Source organism: Macrosteles quadrilineatus, unplaced genomic scaffold (genome assembly GCF_028750875.1).
Source record: "Macrosteles quadrilineatus isolate MER2022 unplaced genomic scaffold, UCM_ALF_1.0 Scaffold_1__1_contigs__length_201487025, whole genome shotgun sequence".
Classification (NCBI taxonomy): Eukaryota; Metazoa; Arthropoda; class Insecta; order Hemiptera; family Cicadellidae; genus Macrosteles; species Macrosteles quadrilineatus.
In genome coordinates, this window is record NW_026542594.1 from 137,455,434 (window position 1) to 137,479,238 (window position 23,805).

The 23,805-nt window shown below is 35.3% G+C and overlaps 1 protein-coding gene across 1 annotated transcript in view; it reads right to left on the bottom strand.

Moving 5' to 3' along the window:
* LOC128985548 (adhesion G protein-coupled receptor A3) overlaps positions 1-23,805 on the bottom strand; it is a 138,048-nt gene that overhangs the window by 57,210 nt on the left and 57,033 nt on the right. The window contains exons 10-13 of the mRNA XM_054405147.1: positions 19,236-19,394; positions 18,524-18,676; positions 18,299-18,442; positions 233-410 (exon numbers count right to left, since the gene is read on the bottom strand). Of these exons, the coding sequence (XP_054261122.1) occupies positions 233-410; positions 18,299-18,442; positions 18,524-18,676; positions 19,236-19,394 (634 nt within the window). The remainder of the gene's footprint in view (positions 1-232; positions 411-18,298; positions 18,443-18,523; positions 18,677-19,235; positions 19,395-23,805) is intronic.

Sequence of the window (23,805 nt, forward strand, 5' to 3'; positions counted from 1 at the left end):
TGCAATTGTTGCATATCCTCATTTTTCGATTGCACATCTTGCAGACGCTCTCTGTGAATGCAAAAATAAAAGCTCCCATTGGCTTGACCCAACCCAAATTTGGCCCAAAAATTATTTCCAGCCAGAGCTTATCCCTAGAGCTGACTGTTGGCCCAACCTGACTCAAAAATATAGGGTACTCGCAGACCCCTAAAATAATCTGTTGAATACAACATCAGGTGATAGCACTTACTGAGTTTGCTGCCAACCACAAAGGAGGTGACTTGTTTGCTGGTGTTGAAGTGGGGGAAGAGGCCTCCATTGCTGTACATAGCCACCAGCAAATGTTCTCCAGAGGGGCTAGAGGGAATGCCTTGGACCTCCAGCTGTTCAAAGAGTCTAGCAGGCACCTGGATGGATGCCTCTACTGTCTACAACAGTAAATCAATGATGATCATTGAATAAAATTATGATGCGGATAATCCTAAAACACTTCCTCAACATGAGAACATACACTTTGAACTGAACAAGTCAGTCCTGCTTCCTAATTAATTAGTTATTTACACATCCTCCCTTGTCGATTTGCTATTATTGTGGATCCGGTAAAAACAGTTTTTAGGTTATTTCTGTCTGGTTTATGTAAAACCCCATTTTGTTGTTTGATGTGTGTTTATAGTTAGTATTAAGCTTATATAAAAACAGTATTAACCATTAACATGACCATAAGCTTAGTATCTATTAATACAGGGTGGAACAAAGTTGGTGTTAAAAAAATTGTATGTGTTAAACTACTAAGTATTGCGGTGGGGCACACGGAAGATTTCTCAGGTGCCGTTTGACGTCACTAACTGCTGACGTCAATAACTGCTGCGTCTGAAGAAACAGACAATTTTATAATTTTCTATTATTAGATTAAACTGTCATAACCTAACCAAACTAACCAAACGTGCTGACAATGGAAAAATCGAATAAAGGTTTACTAATCTAAAAAATAGTTTTGTTCATAAAATAAAATTATAATTGCCTAAAATTCAATTTTATAATTTTTTTATTATAAAATTAAACTGTCATAACCTAACCAAACCAACCAAACTTGCTGATATGAAAAAAATTGTTGATAAAAAATTAGTGCCGCCGGCGGGATTCGAACCCGGAACATTCGGATTATCAGCCTGCAACGCTATCCACTGCACCACCGAGGCCTCAACGTATCTTCAAAGTAGCTCAGAAACGTATCGTTGCGGTATTGGCGTTCCCTCAAAGTGACGTCAGCAGTTAGTGACGTCAAACGGCACCTGATAAATCTTCCGTGTGCCGTTTCGCTAAGTATTGGTGACAAAATTACACCAATTTAGGTTTACATACCCTCACAGGTAGGGGGCAAATAGACAACTAAATACTTTTCAAAATATTTGTATTTGCTTTGATAAAATGGCTGTAAGTGCACTAAACATTGTTTTTATTTTGAATTTATTGTCTTCATTAGGATGTACCTCAACTTTGCCTCCAATCACCCCACACACGTTAAGACACTATTATGCCAATACAGCACAGAGTTTTTTATTAAGAAGCCGATTGTAAACCCTATTGATCTGTATGTCAAAATGTGTGTTTTCGTATGTGAGGAATCGGGGGATCCGATTTTGGCGTTTTCAAACGTTCGAAAATGTACCGTTTAGGCTGTATAGAGAAAAAGACGGAAAAACTCAAATATTTATTTAACCAGATTTTTTTTTTATTTAAATACAATAGTCTCAAACCATACTCCGAAATATTCTGATTCATAATGGTTATTACTACTATGATCGATAATGCAGCCATAAGGAAAATCAAAACTCTTATGTTTGCGAGACTATTATGCCAATGCAGTACAAAGTTTTTTATCAAGAAGCCGATTGTTAACCCTATTGATCTGTATGTGAAAATGTATGTCATATGTGAGGAATCCGATTTTGGCGTTTCCAAACTTTCGAAAATGTACTGTTTAGGCTGTAGAGAGAAAAAGACGGAAAAAAGGTAATATTTATTTTAATCGATATATCTTTTTAGTATCAAAATAAATTAATGCTATATAAAACGATATTTAAACCAATATGGACATATGGAGTGCAACTATGGGGCTCGGCGAGTACTTCTAATGTAGAAATTATCCAAAGATACCAATCGACAATGCTGAGGAAGATAACAAATGCACCTTGGTATGTCACCAATAGAACACTAATCAAGACCTTATAAGATGCCTACAGTTAAGGACGAAATCATGACCTCAAGTGAACAATATATTACGAAATTAGAATCTCATCAAAATCATTTAGCATTCAACTTACTAAAAAACACGGATACAATTTACAGACTTAAGAGGCCATCATTTCTGGACCTGCCCTTCAGATTTTTGTAAAGTGTTTTATTGAAAAAATTTTTGTTGACAGTGCTTAACAGCTAATTTTTAATGCTCAAAAACTAATTTGTTGTATTACATGGCATTTAATTATTGTTCAACATAGCCTATTATAGAACAGATTGTAAAGGAAACAAATAAAAAAAAATCATGACATAGGCCTAGTCAAAAGCTTAACATTTTAACAATCTCTAGCAACAGCTGTTACATAATTGAGCGGAGCGAAGCGAAGCTCTTATACTACACTCCTGCTTTTGTTCTACAAATACTCCTCCTGAACGGCTGAAGTGATCTGCATGAAATTTAGCACAGTCATAGTAATCAACCATGGGAGGGTATAAATCTGAAATGGTACAAATCGGACCACAGGGCTCTTCCCTATGTGAATTTAAACTTTTAGAAATTTAACACGGGCCTTATGGGTTAATTGGTTGCCATGACATTGCAAGATAACAATAAAAAGAAAAAGGTAAACAAAAGTTGTAACATGTGTTTACCAATAAGTCATCTAAACTAGCACATTGCAAAATAGAGAACAAAAGGAAGAACAATCGGATTGATACAGTTGAGCATTATTTGCCACGAAATGTATAACCAATAAGGATTATGAACCATTGGCTTTTGATGTTACAAGTTGACATTTTTCATTTACGTGAACCAGACGTACAATTTAATTTGAATACTGCACATGCTGTACATAGGGATTCCAAATTATGTGAACCAAATATATCATTAACTTTGGATACATCAATTAGACATTACATTAACGTGAACCAGATGCATTATTGACTTTAGATACTGGAAGGATAGATATCCCATTTACAAGAAACAGAGACATTGACTTTGGATACTTCAAGTAGACATTTAATATATGTAAACCAGATGAACTGTTGACTTTGATAATGCAAGTAGACATCAGATTTACGTGAACCAAATGTATCATTATCTTTCGATAGGTACTGCCAGTAGACATTCCATTAACTTCAACCAGACGTGCCATTGACTTTAGATACTGCAAGTAGACATGTAATTTATGAGAACCAGATGAACCATTGACTTTAGATACTGCAAGTAGACATTTCATTTACGTGAACCAAATGTACCATTGACTATGGATACTGCAAGTAGACATTCCATTTACTTGAACCAAATGTGCCATTTGCATTGAATACATTAATAGACATTTAATTTATAAGAACAGAAAGAACATTGACTTTAGATACTGCAAGTAGACATCTCATTAACGTGAACCAATTGTACCATTGACTTTGGATACTGCAAGTAGACTAGACATCCCGTTTACGTGATATAAATGCACCATTGGCATTGGATTGACTTTGGATACTGCAAGTATACTTCCCCTTTACTTATAACAAATGTAGCATTACCTTTGGGTTCTGCAAGTAAACATTCCATTGTTTATGTGAACCAAACGTACCATTGATTAAGGATTCGACCAGGAGACGTCTCATTTATGTGAACTAGATTTAGAATTGACTTTGGATACAGTAAGTAGACATTCCATTTACATATAACAGAAGTAGCATTGACTTTGTTGAAATTGATTAATATACTTGCTCCGTTCAATATTGCAAGCATACAACTGCATTGCACACCTAGTAAATATTAATATTAAGGAAAGACTAAAGCATCACGATCACAGCTGTGGCTAAGTTGACGCCACATCAGCCCCCCCCCCCCCCCGCAGAGACCAGGAAGCTTGACCTTTACATTTTGACCAGACCGAGTTGTATAGCTTCTGAATAATTATGCTGGGTCTGGAAGTTTGAGGGATGTGTTTGAAGGTTGTATATTTTGAGGCTCTTTGATTGATGGTGGAGAGTTCATGTTGTTGCTCTCGTAGTAGATTCGCCATCAGGGGCAGATCCATAGGGAGGTGAAGGGGGTGACCGCCCCCCTCGGGCATACACTTCAACCAGGACGTGATTGAGCCATGCGAACGAGCTAATCTTGAAAATGAACGAGCATTTGACATGAAACCACATTAGGACAGGACGACGTCTGTCGGGCCAGCTAGTAAATCTATGTTATATAAAATCCAATGTATGTTTGTTTGTTTGTCCTTTATGGACTCCGAAACCGCTCAACATTATTGAGCAGCCATTATTGTTTAGAGTTTTGTGTTGGCATGCCTAGAGCCACTAGAGCCCTCCCGGTAGTAATACTGGCGAAATCTGGCACCGGATAATGGCGAAATCTGGCAACACTGTTGAACATAATTTCAATAGCCGTCTCCTCACAAAGGTTTGCACGTTCTCTCCAATCTCCTCATAAGGGGGATATCTCTCATTACTGCTGTAGCCCCACAAGTCACCTAAATTTTAACATTTAAATTTTTTAATTGTTGAGAGAGAAGGGTGTTTTTAAAACTGTTATATTTTTCGAAGAAAATCTGTGTTTTCCGATTTTCAATATCTTAAACGGTAACGGAGTTCCCGCAAGGGACCGTGGATTCAGTCTCCTCGCAAGTCACCTTTTGCTGGACAGAGAGAGAGAGAGAGAGAGAGAAAGAGAGAGAGGTTGCTGCTGATCAAATTGAAGAATATTGGATTGGAGGAAATGGCTCTAGAATTATTACGATCATACCTATTCAATCGAAAGCATCGCACAATTCCACAATAGTAATAAAAAAATCAATAAAATATTATTCTAATTGGGCCAGCGTTACATATGGTGTTCCCCAAGGTTCCATACTTGGGCCTTTATTATTTATTATATTTATTAATGACTTGCCTAATTGCCTTTCCACAAATTCCTGTGCTTTCACTTTGTATGCCTATGACACAACTGCTCTTTTAAAAATAAAAACACTAAGTGAACTTAAATTAACTTTAGACAGAACAATTAAAAAAATCAATGAGTAGTTTGAGAGCCATGGTCTGAAATTAAATGAATGTAAAACTTATGTTCTTCAATTTAAACTCAGAAACAGAGTTACAGACACCACAATCAGTAATACAAAAATTGTTAAGTTTTTGGGTCTAAATTTAGACTCAAAATTAAGTTGGTCCGACCACATTCATCATCTGAATAAAAAATTAAGGCCAACAAGGTGTACTGAGTGTACTATCCAAGGTCACGCCGCTAGAAGTCTGCTTGACAGTATATCATGCATATGTTCATTCTTTGTTGGCTTATGGCGTCACTCAATGTGGTAACTCTGCAGAGGCCAAGAAAGTATTCACTTGCCAAAAGTCCATTCTAAGAACTATTTTTCACCAGAAGTCTAAAAAAAGCTGTAAAGCATTTAAAAAAAACATTCTATTTCAACATTACAGGGTGTCCACCAGGCCAACCAGAAAAAATTCATGAGTAATTCATGAGTAAATAAAAAAAAATCCAGGTAGTTCAGGTCGTACTTTTCATAGGCCTACTAAAATTTCCGACGTGTTTTTCGCCAACTCAACAGCTACAAACTGATATTGATGAACTAATTGCTTGGAGTAAAGAAAATATATTATTTAATGTTAAAAAATGTGCTGTTATGAGTTATACAAGGAAAACTACCCAAACTATTGTAAATTTTCCTTATTCAATGGATGGTGTTGTCTTATGTAGAAAGTCAGCATTTAAAGATCTTGGTGTTGTTTTCGATAGTAAATTTCTATTTGCAGAACACGTGATGAATACTTGTAAGGCAGCTTATTCAGTATTAGGTTTCATTCATAGATCTTGCAGCTTTTTAAGAAATTTAAACTCAGTAAAATTATTATTTTGTTCATTGGTGCGCTCACGATTAGAATATGCATCAGTTGTATGGTATCCTCATCAGCTTTATCTTGTAAACATGATTGAGGCGATTCAAAAAAGATTTTTAAGATTTATGTATTTTAAAACATTTGGTCACTATACATTCAACATCTCATACCACCAGCTCTTGACCATGTTTGATATGACTAGTCTCAGTGACAGAAGGAAGTTGGCCGCCTTATCTTATCTCCATAAAATGGTGAGCGGTTTTCTGGACGATAGTGACTTGCTGGGACAAATCAATTTTCACGTTCCACGACACAATTCACGCAGCACTCTTGTATTTACCCCTCGTTACTCTCGTACCAATCTTGGATTCAATTCTCCACTAAATATTATGTCTCGCACTTGTAATTCCTATCAGTATGATATATTTCATTTACCACTAAAAAAGTTAAATGTCTGTTTGTTAAATGAATTCAAACTTTCCTATCAACGTTAATTTATAATTTTTCTAAATAGTACATATTTATTTGTTATATATTTATTGCATATTTATTATATTTGATTCATGACCATCAGTATTATTTTAGTTAGTATAAATTCTCTTGTTACTGTATATTTAAATGTTATATTGTCATTCTTATTTATATTCTTATTTATATTTTATATTCTTTATTTATATTTTGAGTGAAACTGTCACCATTGAAGACGGACATTTTTTCCCTAGTTGTGTTTATTATTAATTGTAATATCATGTTAACATTCCTGTTATTTGATTAATGCTACAAAGTAATTGGCATGTGCTGTTTTGTAGCATTGAAAATAAAATAAATAAATAAATAAATAAACTCCCACAATGCTGTTATAGCGCTAACACAGCTCGCTATTTTAGTTATCGGAAAGAGCATTCTCAGTTAAGAAAAAAATAAATGATTGCTGTAATATTGCCTGACACAAGTATTCAATTTTTATATATTACTGATAAAATAATCCAAAAATTAAAAACTAATCCTTAAACCTGCAATTTATTAATAACTTCCTAAAAATAGTGATATGTCGATAACAAAATTTATCGAATCTCTGTACAGACACCTGAAAAATAGATTCTTAATACTGATTATTTCAATTTTACAAAATTTTCTGAAGGATTACTACACCAACTCCTGGTTTTATGTACTTTCATATAAATAGAATAATTTTGGAGTAATGGGTTGTTTTGTTTTCCAAGTGGCTTACAGAAATAATAATGCAGAAATAACAAAAATTGCACTTAGCCAATTGATGTTTTAAACCCTTCTAAACACATTAAATAAATACCACATTAAAGGTAAATAAAGATATTACAAAACAATATAAAGCAAATTGTTTAGAAGTATGGTATTTTGAAATTTTTGGTCAAGCCAAACTCGAGGTTATATTGTGATTACAAACTAACACAGTCGTAGAGACACCATCATAGTTTTCAGCAATAACTGAAAAATCCTGAATATCTCACTCAGTAACAGAAACATCACCACTGTCTTCCGTGGTCGTGAACAAATCCTGATATTATTCAGCAGCAACTGAAACATTATAATCGTCTCCCGTGATCACAGTAAAGTTATCATAATCTTCCTCGATCGTAGCTTAATTCAAATAATTTCCCGCGGTCATCATCGTCAAGCAATATTTTTGGACAACATCATCGTTTCCCGAAGTCACGGAAACGTCAGCGTCGTCTCCCGCGGTCACAAATACGTCATCGTCGTCTCCCACGGTCACGGAAATATCATCGTCGTCTCCCGCGGTCACGGAAACGCCATCATCGTCTCCCGCGGTACGGTACGTCATCGTCCGTATGAGCGATCGCGGCAAAATCACTAACATATCCCGCGGCTGTTTGGACATCATCATCGTCTCACGCGGTCACGGAAACGTCATCGTCGTCACACGCAGTCACGAAAATGTCATCGTCGTCTCCCGCGGTCACGGAAATGTGCTCGTCATCACCCGCGTTCACGAAAACGTCAACGTCGTCTCCCACGGTCACGGAAATATCATCGTTGTCTCCCGTGGTCACGGAAACGCCATAGTCGTTTCCCGCGGTCACGGAAATGTCATCTTCGTCTCCCGCGGTCACGGAAACGCCGTCATCGTCTCCCGCGGTACGGAAACGTCGTCGTCGTTTCCTGCGGTCACGGATACGTCATCGTCGTCATGCGCGATCGCGGCAAAAAATTTCCGGTTGAATACAAAATTCATGCATAATTCCTGGTTTTTTCCCGGTTCAAAAAAATGACGCATAATTCCCGGTTTTCCCGGTCGGTGGACACCCTGCATTACCATCTCCTTATATATTTTAAATATCAAAGTATGTTCATGCAAATCCTTTCTTTTATGAAAAATATAAAATAAATCATAACTATCAAACGAGAAATAATAACAAAACTTTTCAATATCCCAAACATTCGCACACAAAATTTGAAACTGGGACTCTTTACATGGGATTAAAAATCTGCAATCATATACCTAATTCATACAGAACTTTATCAAAATCAAATTTTACATATAAGCTTAAAGAGACTTTGAGCCAGAAAGCGTATTACAAAATTAAGTTTTTTAAAGATACATTTTAATAGTTTTTACTCTTGTTATGGTATAATTAGATTAAAGAACCTAGATATAAATTAGATATAGATTGACAATGTACCAGCTTGGGAATTACTTTTGTAATTATTGTATCAGGCGTCATGTACAATAAAGCTTTGTCTATTCTATTGTCTATTGTCCACATAGCCACACAAAAAATTCCTGGCAGGCCGACGAACCACACCATATGAGTTGTGTATTTTGCATTGAGTCAGTCTTCCACATCGTTTGCATGTACCATAGAACCAACACAGTAAATAATATTTAATATTCTCAGTCAATAAAAAGAAATCCTGATTAAAAATTAATCACAAAACAGGTTTATAAGGTTGTTAATCCTAATAATTCCTTAATATTATTATTAGGAATTTTACAAGAATTCTGAAAATTACCATACGACCCATTTAAACTTTATTTTTATGCTGCTGTTGCAATATTAGGAAGGCAAATACAAGGCTTTTTACAGGAAATTCAATGGAAGTTTTAGTTATTCCGTGTTTTCAAGAGGAGAATAAAAAATCAAAGAAACAGTAGGTTTTTATTAGGGATGGACGGGTCCCAAAATTTTGCGAATTTTTCGGGGAAAAAATATTCCCGATTATCGGGACAGGATTACATTTGATTCGGGAATTTTTCGGGACGGGATTTGGTCCGATCGTCGGCAATTTTTCCGCTTCGCGAGTGCCGATAACGCCGCTATTGCGAGCGATAGGTCCGCGAACGCAGGAGACGAAGTCATTTCGACGATTGCGCCGTGACCGCAGAGTCATAACGACGATCGCGCCGTGACCGCGAGTCATACCGACAATCATGCCGTGACCGCGGAGTAATACTGACGATCGCGACGTGACCGCGGAGTCCTACCGACGATCGCGCCGTGACCGCGAGTCATAACGACGATCGGGCTGTGACCACGGAGTCATACCGACAGTCACGCCGTGACCGCGAGTCATACCGACGATCACCCCATGACCGCCGAGTCATACCGACGATCTCCCTGTGACCGCGGAGTCATACCGACGATCGCGGCGTGACCGCGGAGTCATGCCGACGATCGCGCCGTTACCGCGGAGTCATTCCGACGATCAAGCCGTGACCGCGCATCATACCGACGATCACCCTGTGACCGCAAGTCATACCGACGATCACCCCGTGACCGCGGTCATTTTGACGATCGCACCGTGACCGCGAGTCACAAGTTTCTATAGGTACCTGTAAATTGTTACCCATTTTTTGGTTTTTATAGATCAGTGCCACAAACGGTAAAAAATGATTTTGTATGTCTTTTTTGGTAACTGCAATAAGCAAGACCTTCTTTTTATGCCCAGAAAAAAATCCCGAAGGAAATAAATAAACCCTTCTTCCCTCCGTGGAGTGGATGCGGTGTCCACACACACACTACTAGTATGGGATTAGTGGCCTTAAGGGGTTGATCGGAGAAAGTTACCAAATTATGACATTAAAATATTAATGGGGGACTTTAATGCAAAAATTGGAAGAGAATATATCTGGAGAGATGTTGCTGGAACGGAAAGTCTGCATGAAAATAGTAATGAAAATGGAGTAAGATTACTTAGCCTTGCGGTGGCAGGAGAAATGAAAGTTATGAGCACATCTTTCCCTAGAAAAGATATTCATAAAGCAACTTGGACAGCACCAAATGGTGTCACAAAGAACCAGATTGACCATGTTTTGATTGATCGTAGACACTCAAGAACCATCACAAACGTTAGAAGTATTAGAAAAGCAGAATTTGGAACTGATCATTATCTAGTCTTAGTGAACATACACCAAAGATTGAACACTGAGAAGAGGAAAACGTCAGATCAAGTTGCCAGGATTGATATCGAATCATTTAAAGACAAAAGAAAGGAGAAAGAATATCAAATTAAGTTAAAAAACCGATTTCAAGCATTAGAGTCACTAAATGAAGAACCTCCCCAAGAAGAAAACACTGTAGAAAAAAGCTGGGAAAACTTAAAAAATTCTATTCACAAATGTGCAGAAGAGGTCTGTGGAATAAAGAAAAAAATAAAAAAGAAACCTTGGTTCGATGAAGAATGTAGTGATGCAGTAAGAAAAAGAAAAGAAGCAAAAGAAATGTGGATAAATAATCAACAAGATCACCTAAAGGAAAACTACAAAACACAAGCCAAAGAAACTGTAAAAATACTGAGGCGAAAAAAGAGAGAGTGGATCAACAGAATATTAGAAAAAGCAGAAGATGATAGAACAGCAAACAATGCAAGAGATTTCTACCGTTCCATTCGTTTCTTTAAAAAAGGCTTCACCCCAAACACCTATGGAATCAAGGATAAAACGGGAAAAATCATAATCCAAAAAGAGGAAGGAATAAAGGTTTGGAGGGAGTACTTCCAAGAGCTTTTAAATGGAGAAATTCAGGAAAAAGAAGACGAACCATGTGAAATATACTATAATGTACAACCCCAGATTACCCCCCCAACATTAGAAGAAGTAACAAGAGCAATAAAGGACATGAAAAACAATAAAGCGCCGGGAGAAGATGGAATAGCAGCAGAGATGTTAAAAGCAGGAAAGAAATACGTAGCAGAACAAATTCACAAACTGATCACAAAAATATGGGAATCAGAAAACACACCAGATGAATGGAAAGAAGCTTTAGTAGTCCCCATACACAAAAAAGGCAGTAAACAGGAGTGTAACAATTACAGAGGTATATCACTTTTAAATGTAACTTACAAAGTATTGTCAAAAATTACACAGAGAAGATTAGAAGAATACACATCAACCATCATTGGAGAACATCAAGCTGGCTTTACCAAAGGAAAATCTACCATAGATCAAATTTTCATTTTAAAAGAATCAATAGCAAAATACTATGAATTTAAACAATCTTTCTACTGCATTTTCATAGACTTTACAAAAGCTTACGACAGTTTAGACAGAAAAAGAATATGGAAAGTAATGGAAAAACAGGGAATTCCAAAAAAACTTATAAAAATGGCCTCATTAAGTGTCCAAGACTCAAAATGTAAAGTAAAAGTGGAAGGACAAGTGTCAGAGGCTTTCTCAGTAGACACTGGAGTGAGACAGGGAGATGGAATATCCCCAATACTTTTCAACATTGCTCTAGAAGAAGCACTACAGAAAGTTAAAAGTTCAGAGGTAGGGATAAAGATAGGAAAGAAAATAAATATTTTAGCCTTTGCGGATGATGTTGCGATATTAGCACATACAAAACAAGACTTAGAAGATCTAGTCAGAATATTGATTGAGGAAACGAAAAAGGCTGGCCTTGAAATAAATGATAGAAAAACTAAATATATGCAATGTGGTAGACGAGATGACCAAGAAGAGGACAATGAAGTCCTGCAGATAGAAAACCATGTTTTCCAAAAAGTGAACAATTTCACCTACCTGGGAGTCTTATTAACAAATGATAATAATGAAGAACTGGAAATAACTAACAGACTCAATGCTGCAAACAGAAGCCTCCATGCATGTAACAAAATTTTGAGCTCAAAGCTGTTATCCCGCAATACTAAAGTAAGAGTTTATAAAACTATAATTAGACCGACACTAATGTATGGATCTGAGTGTTGGGTAATGAGCAAAAAATCAGAAAAACGGTTAGTAACTTTTGAAAACAAAATTCTTAGGAAAATATATGGCCCAACTAAAGAAGATGGATTCTGGAGAATTAGACATAATTTCGAAATAAGAGAGCTATATAAAGACCCAGATATAACAGCTGAGGTAAAAAGCAGACGCATTAGGTGGGCGGGTCATGTCCTCAGAAGAGAACATGGCACAACCTTAAGCAGTGTATTAAGGAACGACCCAGAAGGCAGAAGGCCACCAGGCAGGCCTAAACTGAGATGGAAGGACCAGGTGCGACGGGACTTGAGGAAGCTGGGTAGAAATGAAGACCAGGCGCAGGACAGAGAAGGCTGGAGGCAATGTGTAGGCGAGGCCAAGTACCACTTGGGGTACCTATGGCCACTGCAGTAAAGTAAGTAAAGTAAAGGGGTTGATCGGGTGAATTTACTGTTTGTTATTGGTTTTATCAATTGATTGATTAACTGATTAGTGATTACTATTGCCCTAGAGTTCTTTCATGATTCAAGAGTTTTCTCTCTTATCTGGCATCAGCTAGAACAGGACTGTTATTGCAGGTAATTGATTGTTCTTTTATCATATGAAACACTATATCTCTTATTTCCAATGCAGTAATACAAGACTAGAGGCTTAATAAGCATTTGAATCCATTTTTTAATGTACTTTTGTAAATGCTTAGCTTTTGAATATTGGTAATTAGGTCCTTATTGACTTTTAAGGCTCTAATAGACTATATATCATTAACTAGATAGCCTTGTGTTGTAATATAGCATTTTTAAGAGTTCCAACTATTAAATTACTATTAATTAAAAAATTGAATTAAAAAACTATTATCTAATGAAGTTAATTTCTGCAGCAAAAACTTAAACTCTTGTGAAAGAATCAATTTTTGTTTCATTTTCTACTCAAACAATTGCAATTTTAGAAGTGTTTTTAACAACAAATGATAAGGTAGATATCACTTTAATGAATAGTTTACCTTTATTAATCTCCTAAAATGTTATTGTGCAGTAATATAGTATTTGTTAGGTTAATGAAATAGTAAAATTAATATGGAAAACTACTAATTATTTAAGATGTTTCAACAATCATGAATAATTGGTTTCAAGAGTAATAGTAATCTATTAATATTTAACCCATTGTATATAAAGAAGGTTTAATTAAAACAACAAATATAATATACTAGCTGTAACCCACGGGCTTTGCCCCGTTTAACTTCTTAATTTTCAAGATTATCTCGTTCGCATGGCTCAATCACGTCCTTGTTGAAGTTTGTTCGCTACGCTCACTCACCTTTAGGTTGGAGCTCGTTCGCTACGCTCACTCACCTTTAGGTTGGAGCTCATTCGCTGCGCTCACTTGCCTTCAGTTTAGCTCGTTCGCTGCGCTCACTTGCCTTCAGTTTAGCTCGTTCGCTTCGCTAACTCGCCTCCAGGTTGAAGTTCGTTCGCTACGCTCACTCACCTTTTGGTTGCAAATTAGCTGTTGTCATAAATGTAAAAGAAATAATAGTGCTGCACCCTGTTGGTAATCCTTGTAACTTTAATGCTATTGAACATCATAGAACAGGACCAACTTGTTTAATTGAAACAGCTGTTAAGATTCAATAATTCCATTTCTCATTAGGTTAATATGGGAAACTCCAGAGCCACTGGGGCGGAGCCCGAAAGGATTTTTGAAATAAGAATATGCCTATATGTTAATCGGGAATGTCAGCTATCATCATGCCAAATTTCAGCCCAATCCGACCAGTATTTTTCGCGTTCACTTGTCACAAACATACATCCATACATCCATATATCCATACATCCAAACTTTCTCATTTATAATATTAGTAGGATACAGGGTGTTCATTTGAAAACTTTCCATATCTGTTGTGTGCAAAGGTAAGGCTTTTAACACTTATTTGTTCTCATTTCCCCCTAATTTGGACATGCCAAATCCAATAAAATTATTTTCAATTTTGAAAAATGCCCCAAAAGGGCCCAATTTGGGGGGTAGGGGTGCTTTTTGAGAAATTTTCAAATGTAAACATGGGTTGTGTGATACATCAATTTAAAGGTCTAATCACCCCGATCATTTTGGTGCAAAAAAAGTTTAATTATCTTTAACCGTATTTACAGGGTGGGTCAAAACGTTTTAAAAAAGGACTTTGAAGTTAAGTACCGTATTACCCTAACTACTGAACGGAACAGCGCCAAATTTCTTTCCAAGCTTATTCTTGAGCTACTCTTTAAGATAACTTGTAGTAAGGGCATTTTCAAAGTTATTTTCCAATTTTAAAAAAATCTCAAATTTTAAGAATAAAAGAAAGCTGAAAACTCACAATTCTTAAATAGCAATGTATAACAAATTTCATACCACAAAAAAGTTCCTTTTTTAACAAACATTTTACGTATTTAAGTTTTCTTTCTATCTCTTACCGTTTAAAAATTGCATCGGAAAAACATAATTTTCAATGGTAAAATTATAACTAGTTTTCTAATAAAACACATTGCACTTTGTTCAACGATGTAGTAGGATTCATAACAAATTGATCGACTACTTTTACGTGTGTCAGAATTCATCTTGGACCCTTCATCCTGTTCTTTTCTCATTGGTAACTGAGCCAGTTTCAGAAAACTTCCTAACTAAATCATTTATAGCCATATGACTCAAGGTTATACCTGGATATCTATTGTTAAACACTTTGCAGTTATCCTGGAACACTTTTGTTATGACCAATAAGTAAAATAAAGTCTATTTTTTTAAGTTTACACCATATTTGATTAGGTACTACAGGAAATGGTACTTTTGAAATTAGTACTACCATTGACTAGTCAATGGTACTACAGAAAGCTGGCCACGCTTGGGGTTTTCTCATCAGCTATAAAACTTGTTTTTCTCAAAGTAAAACGTAATGACTTGTTTGCCTATCTGCCTAAAAATAATTATGAATTGTTTCCTTCAGTTATTGTACCATTTAATGTGTCTAGAGACGAATTTTGGCTGTTTTATTAGAAAACTAGTTACAATTTTACCATAGAAAATTATGTTTTTCTACTGCAATTTTTAAACGGTAAGAGATAGAAAGAAAACTTAAATACGTAAAATGTTTGTTAAAAAAGGACCTTTCACGTGGTATGAAATTTGTTATACCTTGCTATTTAAGAATTTTGAGTTTTCAGCTTTCTTTTATTCTTAAAATTTGAGATTTTTTTAAAATTAGAAAATAACTTGGAAAATGCCCTTACTACAAGTTATCTTAAAGAGTAGCTCAAGAATAAGCTTGGAAAGAAATTTGGCGCTGTTCCGTTCAGTAGTTAGGGTAATACGGTACTTAACTTCAAAGTCCTTTTTTAAAACGTTTTGACCCACCCTGTAAATACGGTTAAAGATAATTAAACTTTTTTGCACCAAAATGATCGGGGTGATTAGACCTTTAAATTGATGTATCACACAACCCATGTTTACATTTGAAAATTTCTCAAAAAGCACCCCTACCCCCCAAATTGGGCCCTTTTGGGGCATTTTTCAAAATTGAAAATAATTTTATTGGATTTGGCATGTCCAAATTAGGGGGAAATGAGAACAAACAAGTGTTAAAAGCCTTACCTTTGCACACAACAGATATGGAAAGTTTTCAAATGAACACCCAGTATACTTTTATTACCTTAAACAACATTATGTTATTATTATACAATATTTAAATATTTACATTCAATATAATACACAAAAACAATATTCTATTTACAATATATATACATATTATAGTTATACTTCATTTTGTATTATCCATTGCTTCATTAAATTGACATTCTCAAAAGAACATGTCTTATGTGGTTTATTATGAATACATGTTGTTGATGGATTATATGTAGTTTTTAATACATTTAAAGATGGGCAACTGTAGTCTTCTATATTTAAAATCCTCTTGTCATTAATAAAGTTTTCAACAATTGTCTGTTTTTCTAGTCCTTAAACAAATATTTCTTCAAAATCATTGGTACAGATTTCAAATATTCTTCTTATTTCTTTATAATTTATGTAACCATCCTTCCAGTTATATCCATGATGTTTATTTTCAAGCCAGTTTGCAACTTTTTGTTGGTCTTTAGACAATTCAAAGTAATTATAAGGTGGTTTAAATGTAAAATTTTGAATAGTTATTGATGTAAATGATAGAAATACAATTTCATTTATAACAAAATCATTAAATTTACCTCTAAACCCTTGAAGATCAACAATAACTGACTTGGAGTACATTCTGTTTACTAAATGTATAAAAGTGTTGGTTGTTCTTTCATAGTCAGCAACATGAGATATAGGATGTACCTAAATGTACACTATATGATAACATTTGAAGTATAACCTCTATAATGGTTTATTCACCTTTATATCTCTTCATCTTGTTTCTTGGTGGTCCATTGTCAATAGGATTTCCAGGTCCTAGGTAATTGAAGCTGGGTATAGGGAGTCCTGCAGACGGCCGAAGTCCAGGATCCTTTATTGAAACACCTGGTGATAGGAGTTCATCTTCCTTCCCTCTTCTTTGAATGAAGTTGAGGACGATCCATAAACCACGGTGTTTCTTTCTTCTAGATCACTGTTCTCTCTAACATGTTTAACACTAAGCACAAGTAATAATGTCTGATATCTCTCTGCCTTATCCCCTAGACCAACACTTACATGTCTTTTATTCTACATCTGGCCTTTTACGTGATCATCTGAAGGCCTGTGTATACACAATATTTAGTAGTGATATACCTTGGACAGAAGAGCATTAGAACAGGTAATTGTATTATGTCATCAAACGTGACTTTAGATTAAACAAAAGGTGATTGCTTTACACTTTAAAAACATGTTATATTATCACAAAAAACGGTCAATCTAGCATCTTTTTGGTAGTTGTAGCAGAAAAAACAATCAATCTAGCATCTTTTTAGTAGTTTTAGAACCTTACCTAATCAGTCAATCTATTAATCAGTAATCAGTGTATCTATCAATCAGATAAAACCAATAACAAACAGTAAATTCACCCGATCAACTCTTAAAGCCACTAATCCCATACTAGTAGTGTGTGTGTGTGTGGACACCGCATCCACTCCACGGAGGGAAGAAGGGTTTGCGAAGAAGGGGAAGCGTAATCAAAACTTATGTAATAGTTATTGAACTTTCTCAAAAATCACAAATTCAAACTTCCGTTACAGAATAAGGGATTATAAAGATGTTTTATCTTAATTACTCTTTACTACTATTATTGTAAATTTAACAGGGATTCTAAAAATGACAATAAAAACAATTTTTAGAGCAGTCTAGGCAGTTTTATCAATACTGTACAAATATTTAAAAAAATTGTAACTTGTCTGTTATTCCCTACCTGCAAGGGTATGTAAACCAAAAAAAATGTGCCATTTTGTCACCAATACTTAGTAGTTTAACACATACAATTTTATAACACTAATGTTCCACCCTGTATAACCTGACACCATAACATAAATGAGAAGAACCCTTTAGTCAACATCAGAACACTCTATACGTTACTAACATAAACCACTCATCAAATTGGCATAAAATATTACAATAGGATGCAATGTCTGCTTGTGCTATTCAAAGTCATGGGTTATAATATGGCAAGAGTGCCAGATACATTCAAACACATGGGGTACAATATCGCTTCTGTGAATATACAAGATTTCTTTAGTTGTAATACTCAAATATTTGAAGTTGTCTGTAAATATTTTGTTGTGACTGTGAGTGTTGACCTGTTTGGATCAAAATAGATACATGCAACACCAAAGGGTGCAATACCATTTAAAATATCCCTATGAAGTTCAAACTATGGTCCCAATGGAATCAATCAGAATTGATGACAGATTTGGGTAAGTCCTATTCTTCTATAGTTTATCTTAAGTAATTCTCTTGAGCATAAATGACACCAAACTTAACAACAATTTTTATTTAAGAGCGTTGCTGGTAATAAAAGTTACTGATTATTACCTTATCTTTTTTCCCAATATATGCTGTGTCGTTTGCTATAAGGCAGTGAAAATCCGTGATGACTCCATTGTGGCTATACCAAGTACAAGTGAGTCCATGGAAATCACGGCGAGTGATGGCAATCTCTTGCACAGCTACATTGCTCTGAAAACACCACAGTATTGAAACCATTTTTTTCAAGTGATCTTTAAAAACAAGTTAGGTTTACAAATGAGATTGTTATACCTTGTGTGCTTGGAATGCAGGAGTGAACTGAGTGATGGTCTCTACAGCAGACACAAGACGGGTGCAGGCATTGAAGCTGTGTTGGGCCTCAGTCAGCACTCCTCTAGGTTGTCTCATCACTGCATTCACCACCTCTACCAGTAAGTCTCCTAGCTACAACACGATACCACTACTGATTAAATCAAAATTCTAATTTACCTATTTTAAAGCATGATCAAGTTTGTACTGTAGTAACAAAATATTTTGGTATCAATATATGAGGCGTTCCATTCCAAAACTCACTTATTGCAGTTTAGAAATCTTTGCACAAACTAAAAAAAAACATTCTTGATTGTAATTATCTGTTTTTCAGTTGTTATGGGATTACCTTGTTGGCAAATTATCTCTGGAACCTCTTGAAATATTTATTTTCTATTTCCAATCAGCCGTTTTCCTAAAATTGAGCTTCAAATTCTGTAAGAAGCAAGTTTTGTCATGACCTTTAAGAGTGAGTTTTAGCATGATACAATTGTATTGAGTGAGATTAGATATGACATTCTCTGACAGTAGTGTCACGTGACAATTTGAAGCAACATTATTGGCCAGACGGAAAGAGAGAGTTTTGGAAAGACTATATTATTTAGAAAATAAAATTTAGTAAAGTACACATAATCTGACTGTGTAAATATCCGATTATAAAACAAAACATAACTAGTGACAATCATGAGATTACCTCTTGTTCACGAGGCACGTGGCTTAGGTAGTTGTCTACGGTCGTTGCAATGAAAGCTATATCCACTTTATCTACAAACTGACGAGTTTCGTCACACGTGAAGTTGTGGAACCGACGGAGGCTTTCAATGACACTTCCCTCGCTTGAGTTTAAATTCATCTACGGATAAAAATTCTTGTTAAATAACATAAAACCAACTAAAAAGCATAATACATTCATAGTGTGTCACCACATGTTACAATGTCCAAATGGTTAATAGTACACCAACTATAAAGGACTTGTTTGGTACAATGAAATAATTTTTGACGACTATTTTAACAGAAAGTATGACGACTAGGTTATTATCATTGGTGGAGGGGGAAGACCCAAAGTCAATAGTGCAGAGTTAAATGTGCTCTCTGGTTTTTAAAAGTTTTTTACAAGAAATAATAATTTGTTTACTTACAATTGTCTACAGCTGTGTGAGTTATATTTCAGTGCACGATTTCTAAAACAGGGTTGTCAGCACGATCTATAAACGAAATTCACACATTTTTCCCGGTTTTCCCGGCTAAAAAGTACGGAATTCCCGGCGTCTATTATACTTATAAGAACGGCACAACACAAGTTACACTTATCAGTAAATTAAAAAAAAGCAAGCCAAATTGCCCAAGGGACTACGTAAGCCCCGACCGATGAAACGGTGAACACTTCGTGACACATTATTAATTAGTGACGCACTGATGGTCGGGCGGGTAAGGGGTAGCGCGGTGGGTCATTATGGGTGCCATTTTGATAACATCCACTCATAATACTATATTTGGCTAATAATTTGTTCAGAATTATCAGAGATTATACTCTATTAAACTCTATTAGGTTATACTCTATTAGGTTAAACTCAGGCAGTCAGCAAACTAGTACAGTAGGCTAGACTAGTCATTTGATCAGTTTCAAACTCAAATAAAGGCCACTCTTCTTACTTGTGTGTAATAATTGTTTAATAATGCTTATAAAAGGTTACTATAAGGTTGTATTACAGTGACATATGTCACTGCCACAAAAACTATTCTCTAATGTGAATGAATGAACTGAGTGTTTATTTAGTGTGAAGCCCCGCCCACCGTCTAACGGGACATGGGGTAGGAAAAGAGTAAGTTTGCTCTAAAGCCTGGTTCATATGCCCTCCCTTACCCTTGGCGTCAGTCGCTTGCAGATTTCCATTACACAAACGTTTCTGAGTGTTAATTATTTTAAAACACTGCAAATGTTTGAATTTGACTGTGATGAGGTCTAATAAAGTTTCCTCTAATTTATAAATAGGCTTTGGCCTACAAGTATTAATCTAAGTCATTTGACAGTTTTTGTATTTATTTTTAAAAGCAATTGCAGTTATACTTTTAAAAAACTACATACATCTTGACCTATAAATACTTTTTGTAAGGAGAGTCTTTTCTCTATAAGAAGTAAAATCGATCGTGGTCAAGGAATGACTGTGTTAAAACAGCACACTGTCAATTTTTACAAAAGTATTTTGACTGAAACCTGGTATTTTTTAAAGAGTTGTAGAATAAGTCGACGTCTGTGGAGTAAAGTATGGCAATAGATAAGTTTTACTTTTAGCCTACAATAAAGATTATGTTTAGGGACTGGAATCTCCAAAAGAGTGCTTTTATAAAACATGCCATAGTTTTATTTAGTAACAAAAGTGTTTGACTATGTTCCCGATGATACCAAGAGCATAGGTTCGGCAGAGTGGATTCACTGTGAACCGGCCTGCCTGGCCCTTATGCACGACGTCACTATAACTTCCGTGTAGGGGTGTCAAAAATGGATCGTAACAATCGATGTTTTGAACCTGTCTGTAACTAACCTAGTTTTTTTATACTTAATTACTCATTATGCATAAACGAACACGTACTACATATCGGATCTCGAATCACGATAAATTATCGATACCCTTCCCACCCACAATAAGCAAAGCACATAAAACGATGTCTAGCAATCGTCATTTGCTCCATTGAAACACGAAAGTCGATTGGCTGACATGGTAGTGCATTGTCGCTTCCTGACCAATGAGAACTGTTGTTACATACTTTTATTGTCAACATTCACCATTCGTTATAACATTACAAAATCTACATGGACTAAGGCTTATGATATTTTTCAATAAATGCATTGTGTCATATAGGCTAGGCATATTAGGAATATAAGTGGCAGTTAGCGGAAAGTTTAGGTACAGTCCTAATCATCACTTTTCTTTATGTTTTTTGGGTCGCTGAACACGAATATGAGGTTTGCTGACAGATATTTTGCCCGGAACATTGGTTATTTTGTGAAAAACCTTAAAATTTGGGCACTTTTTTTGGTTTTTCGGGCAAATCTCGGTAAGTATGGGTTTTTGAGAAAATCCTGCTTTCTAAAATTAAAGATGACAAAATTTACTACAAGTTTCCTATATAATGTTTGTTTCTACGACGAACCGTTTTGCCACTAGAGCACACTAAAAAAGGCTAGAAGTACAAACAATTAAAAACATTGCTAAATGCTGCCGTTTTACATTAGGTTTCCATAGAAACAACCCATGTTACGATAATTTTAACTATTTATTCATGATAACAAACTGAAACACACTTAAAAATACCCCCGCCACAGCAAACCTGCAGACTAAGTGAATTTCCATTTCCCTAATTGGATTTACACTAAAATGTCTCCTTAGAAATATCACATTTATTAACTATTTAAATAAAAGTTTAACGAGTACCTAGGTTTGCTGCAACAGGGAGGGTAAAAAGGTGATTTTTGTAAAATGTAATAATTTGGTACATGAAATTTGATCAAAATATGTTCAAAAACAAGCAAACTACAACAGTTTACTTAGTCGCAATAAGAATAACGAGCTTTTTAAATTTACAGATTTTTGGAATTTTCTCCGTAACCATTAGGCGCATAACAACGCTTTAACATACTAAATTATTTGTTTTTTTAAGCTCTACAAAATGATATGGAAATCGCTAAATTTTAAGTTTATAGGGTCAAAAATAGGAAAAACTAATTTTTACCCTATAAAACCCCCCATAAATCCACTCCCATAGTCCGATCATGCTGGGCAAAACAAAAAATGAAAATAAACCCTAACCGTTTTACAAAGGTTTTACATTGGGTTTCCATGGAAACAACCCATGTCACGATAATTAGAACTATTTATTCATGATAATGAACTGAAACACACTTGATAAATCTATGCCAAGATGTATGACTGACTGCTGGAACATTCCCCGTTCCCACAAAACCCCCATTTATTTTCTCAGCACAGGGATGTTGCTGGGCACAGGGTTGACTGCTGTAGTGATTGAAAAAAAAGGATGAAATACATTAAAAGAGTTGTAGATAACTTTTAACTTTGGTAACGTCAAATTCAGATGAGTAGACCGTGTCTACGTCTATTCGAACGAGTTCGCGAACCAGCATGATTGGACTATATGAACAGAGATTTATGGGGGGTTTTATGGGGTAAAAATTGATTTTTGCTATTTTTGACCATAAAAAACTTAAAATTTAGCGATTTATTTCCATACCGTTTTGTAGAGCTTAAAAAACAAATAACTATATTAATAAGTATATTAAAGCGTTGTTATGCGCCTAATGGTTACGGAGAAAATTCTAAAAATCTGTAAATTTACAATGCCCATGTTATTCTTATCAAATTTGGACAATGCATTCATTTCATACCAAATTTTTACATTTTACAAAAAAACAACTTTTACCCTCCCTGTTGCAGCAAACCTAAGTACTGGTTAAACTTTTATTTAAATAGGGTATAAATCTGATATTTCTAAGGAGACATTTTAGTGTAAATCCAATTAGGGAAATGGAAATTCACTTAGTCTGCAGGTTTGCTGTGGCGGGGGTATTTTTAAGTGTGTTTCAGTTTGTTATCATGAATAAATAGTTAAAATTATCGTAACATGGGTTGTTTCTATGGAAACCTAATGTAAAACGGCAGCATTTAGCAATGTTTTTAATTGTTTGTACTTCTAGCCTTTTTTAGTGTGCTCTAGTGGCAAAACGGTTCGTCGTAGAAACAAACATTATATAGGAAACTTGTAGTAAATTTTGTCATCTTTAATTTTAGAAAGCAGGATTTTCTCAAAAACCCATACTTACCGAGATTTGCCCGAAAACCCAAAAAAAGTGCCCAAATTTTAAGGTTTTTCACAAAATAACCAATGTTCCGGCCAAAATATCTGTCAGCAAACCTCATATTCGTGTTCAGCGACCCAGAAAACATAAAGAAAAGTGATGATTAGGACTGTACCTAAACTTTCTGCTAACTTTCCTAATATGCCTAGACTAATAGTAGCACTTAAAACTTCACTAAACTCTTTAATCAGGTAGATAGTACAGATAAATATGGACCTACTTTTTGGCGCAATATAAAGCAAGCCTAAACATACGACGATGACGATGTTAAAGTTTAATGGTTGAATATTGCAGGGAGGAAACTGAACATTTCGACGTGTTTAGGTTATTTATTTTGTACTAAAAATAAAAATAATACATCTAAATGTCTGACTTATTGATACAGACATTG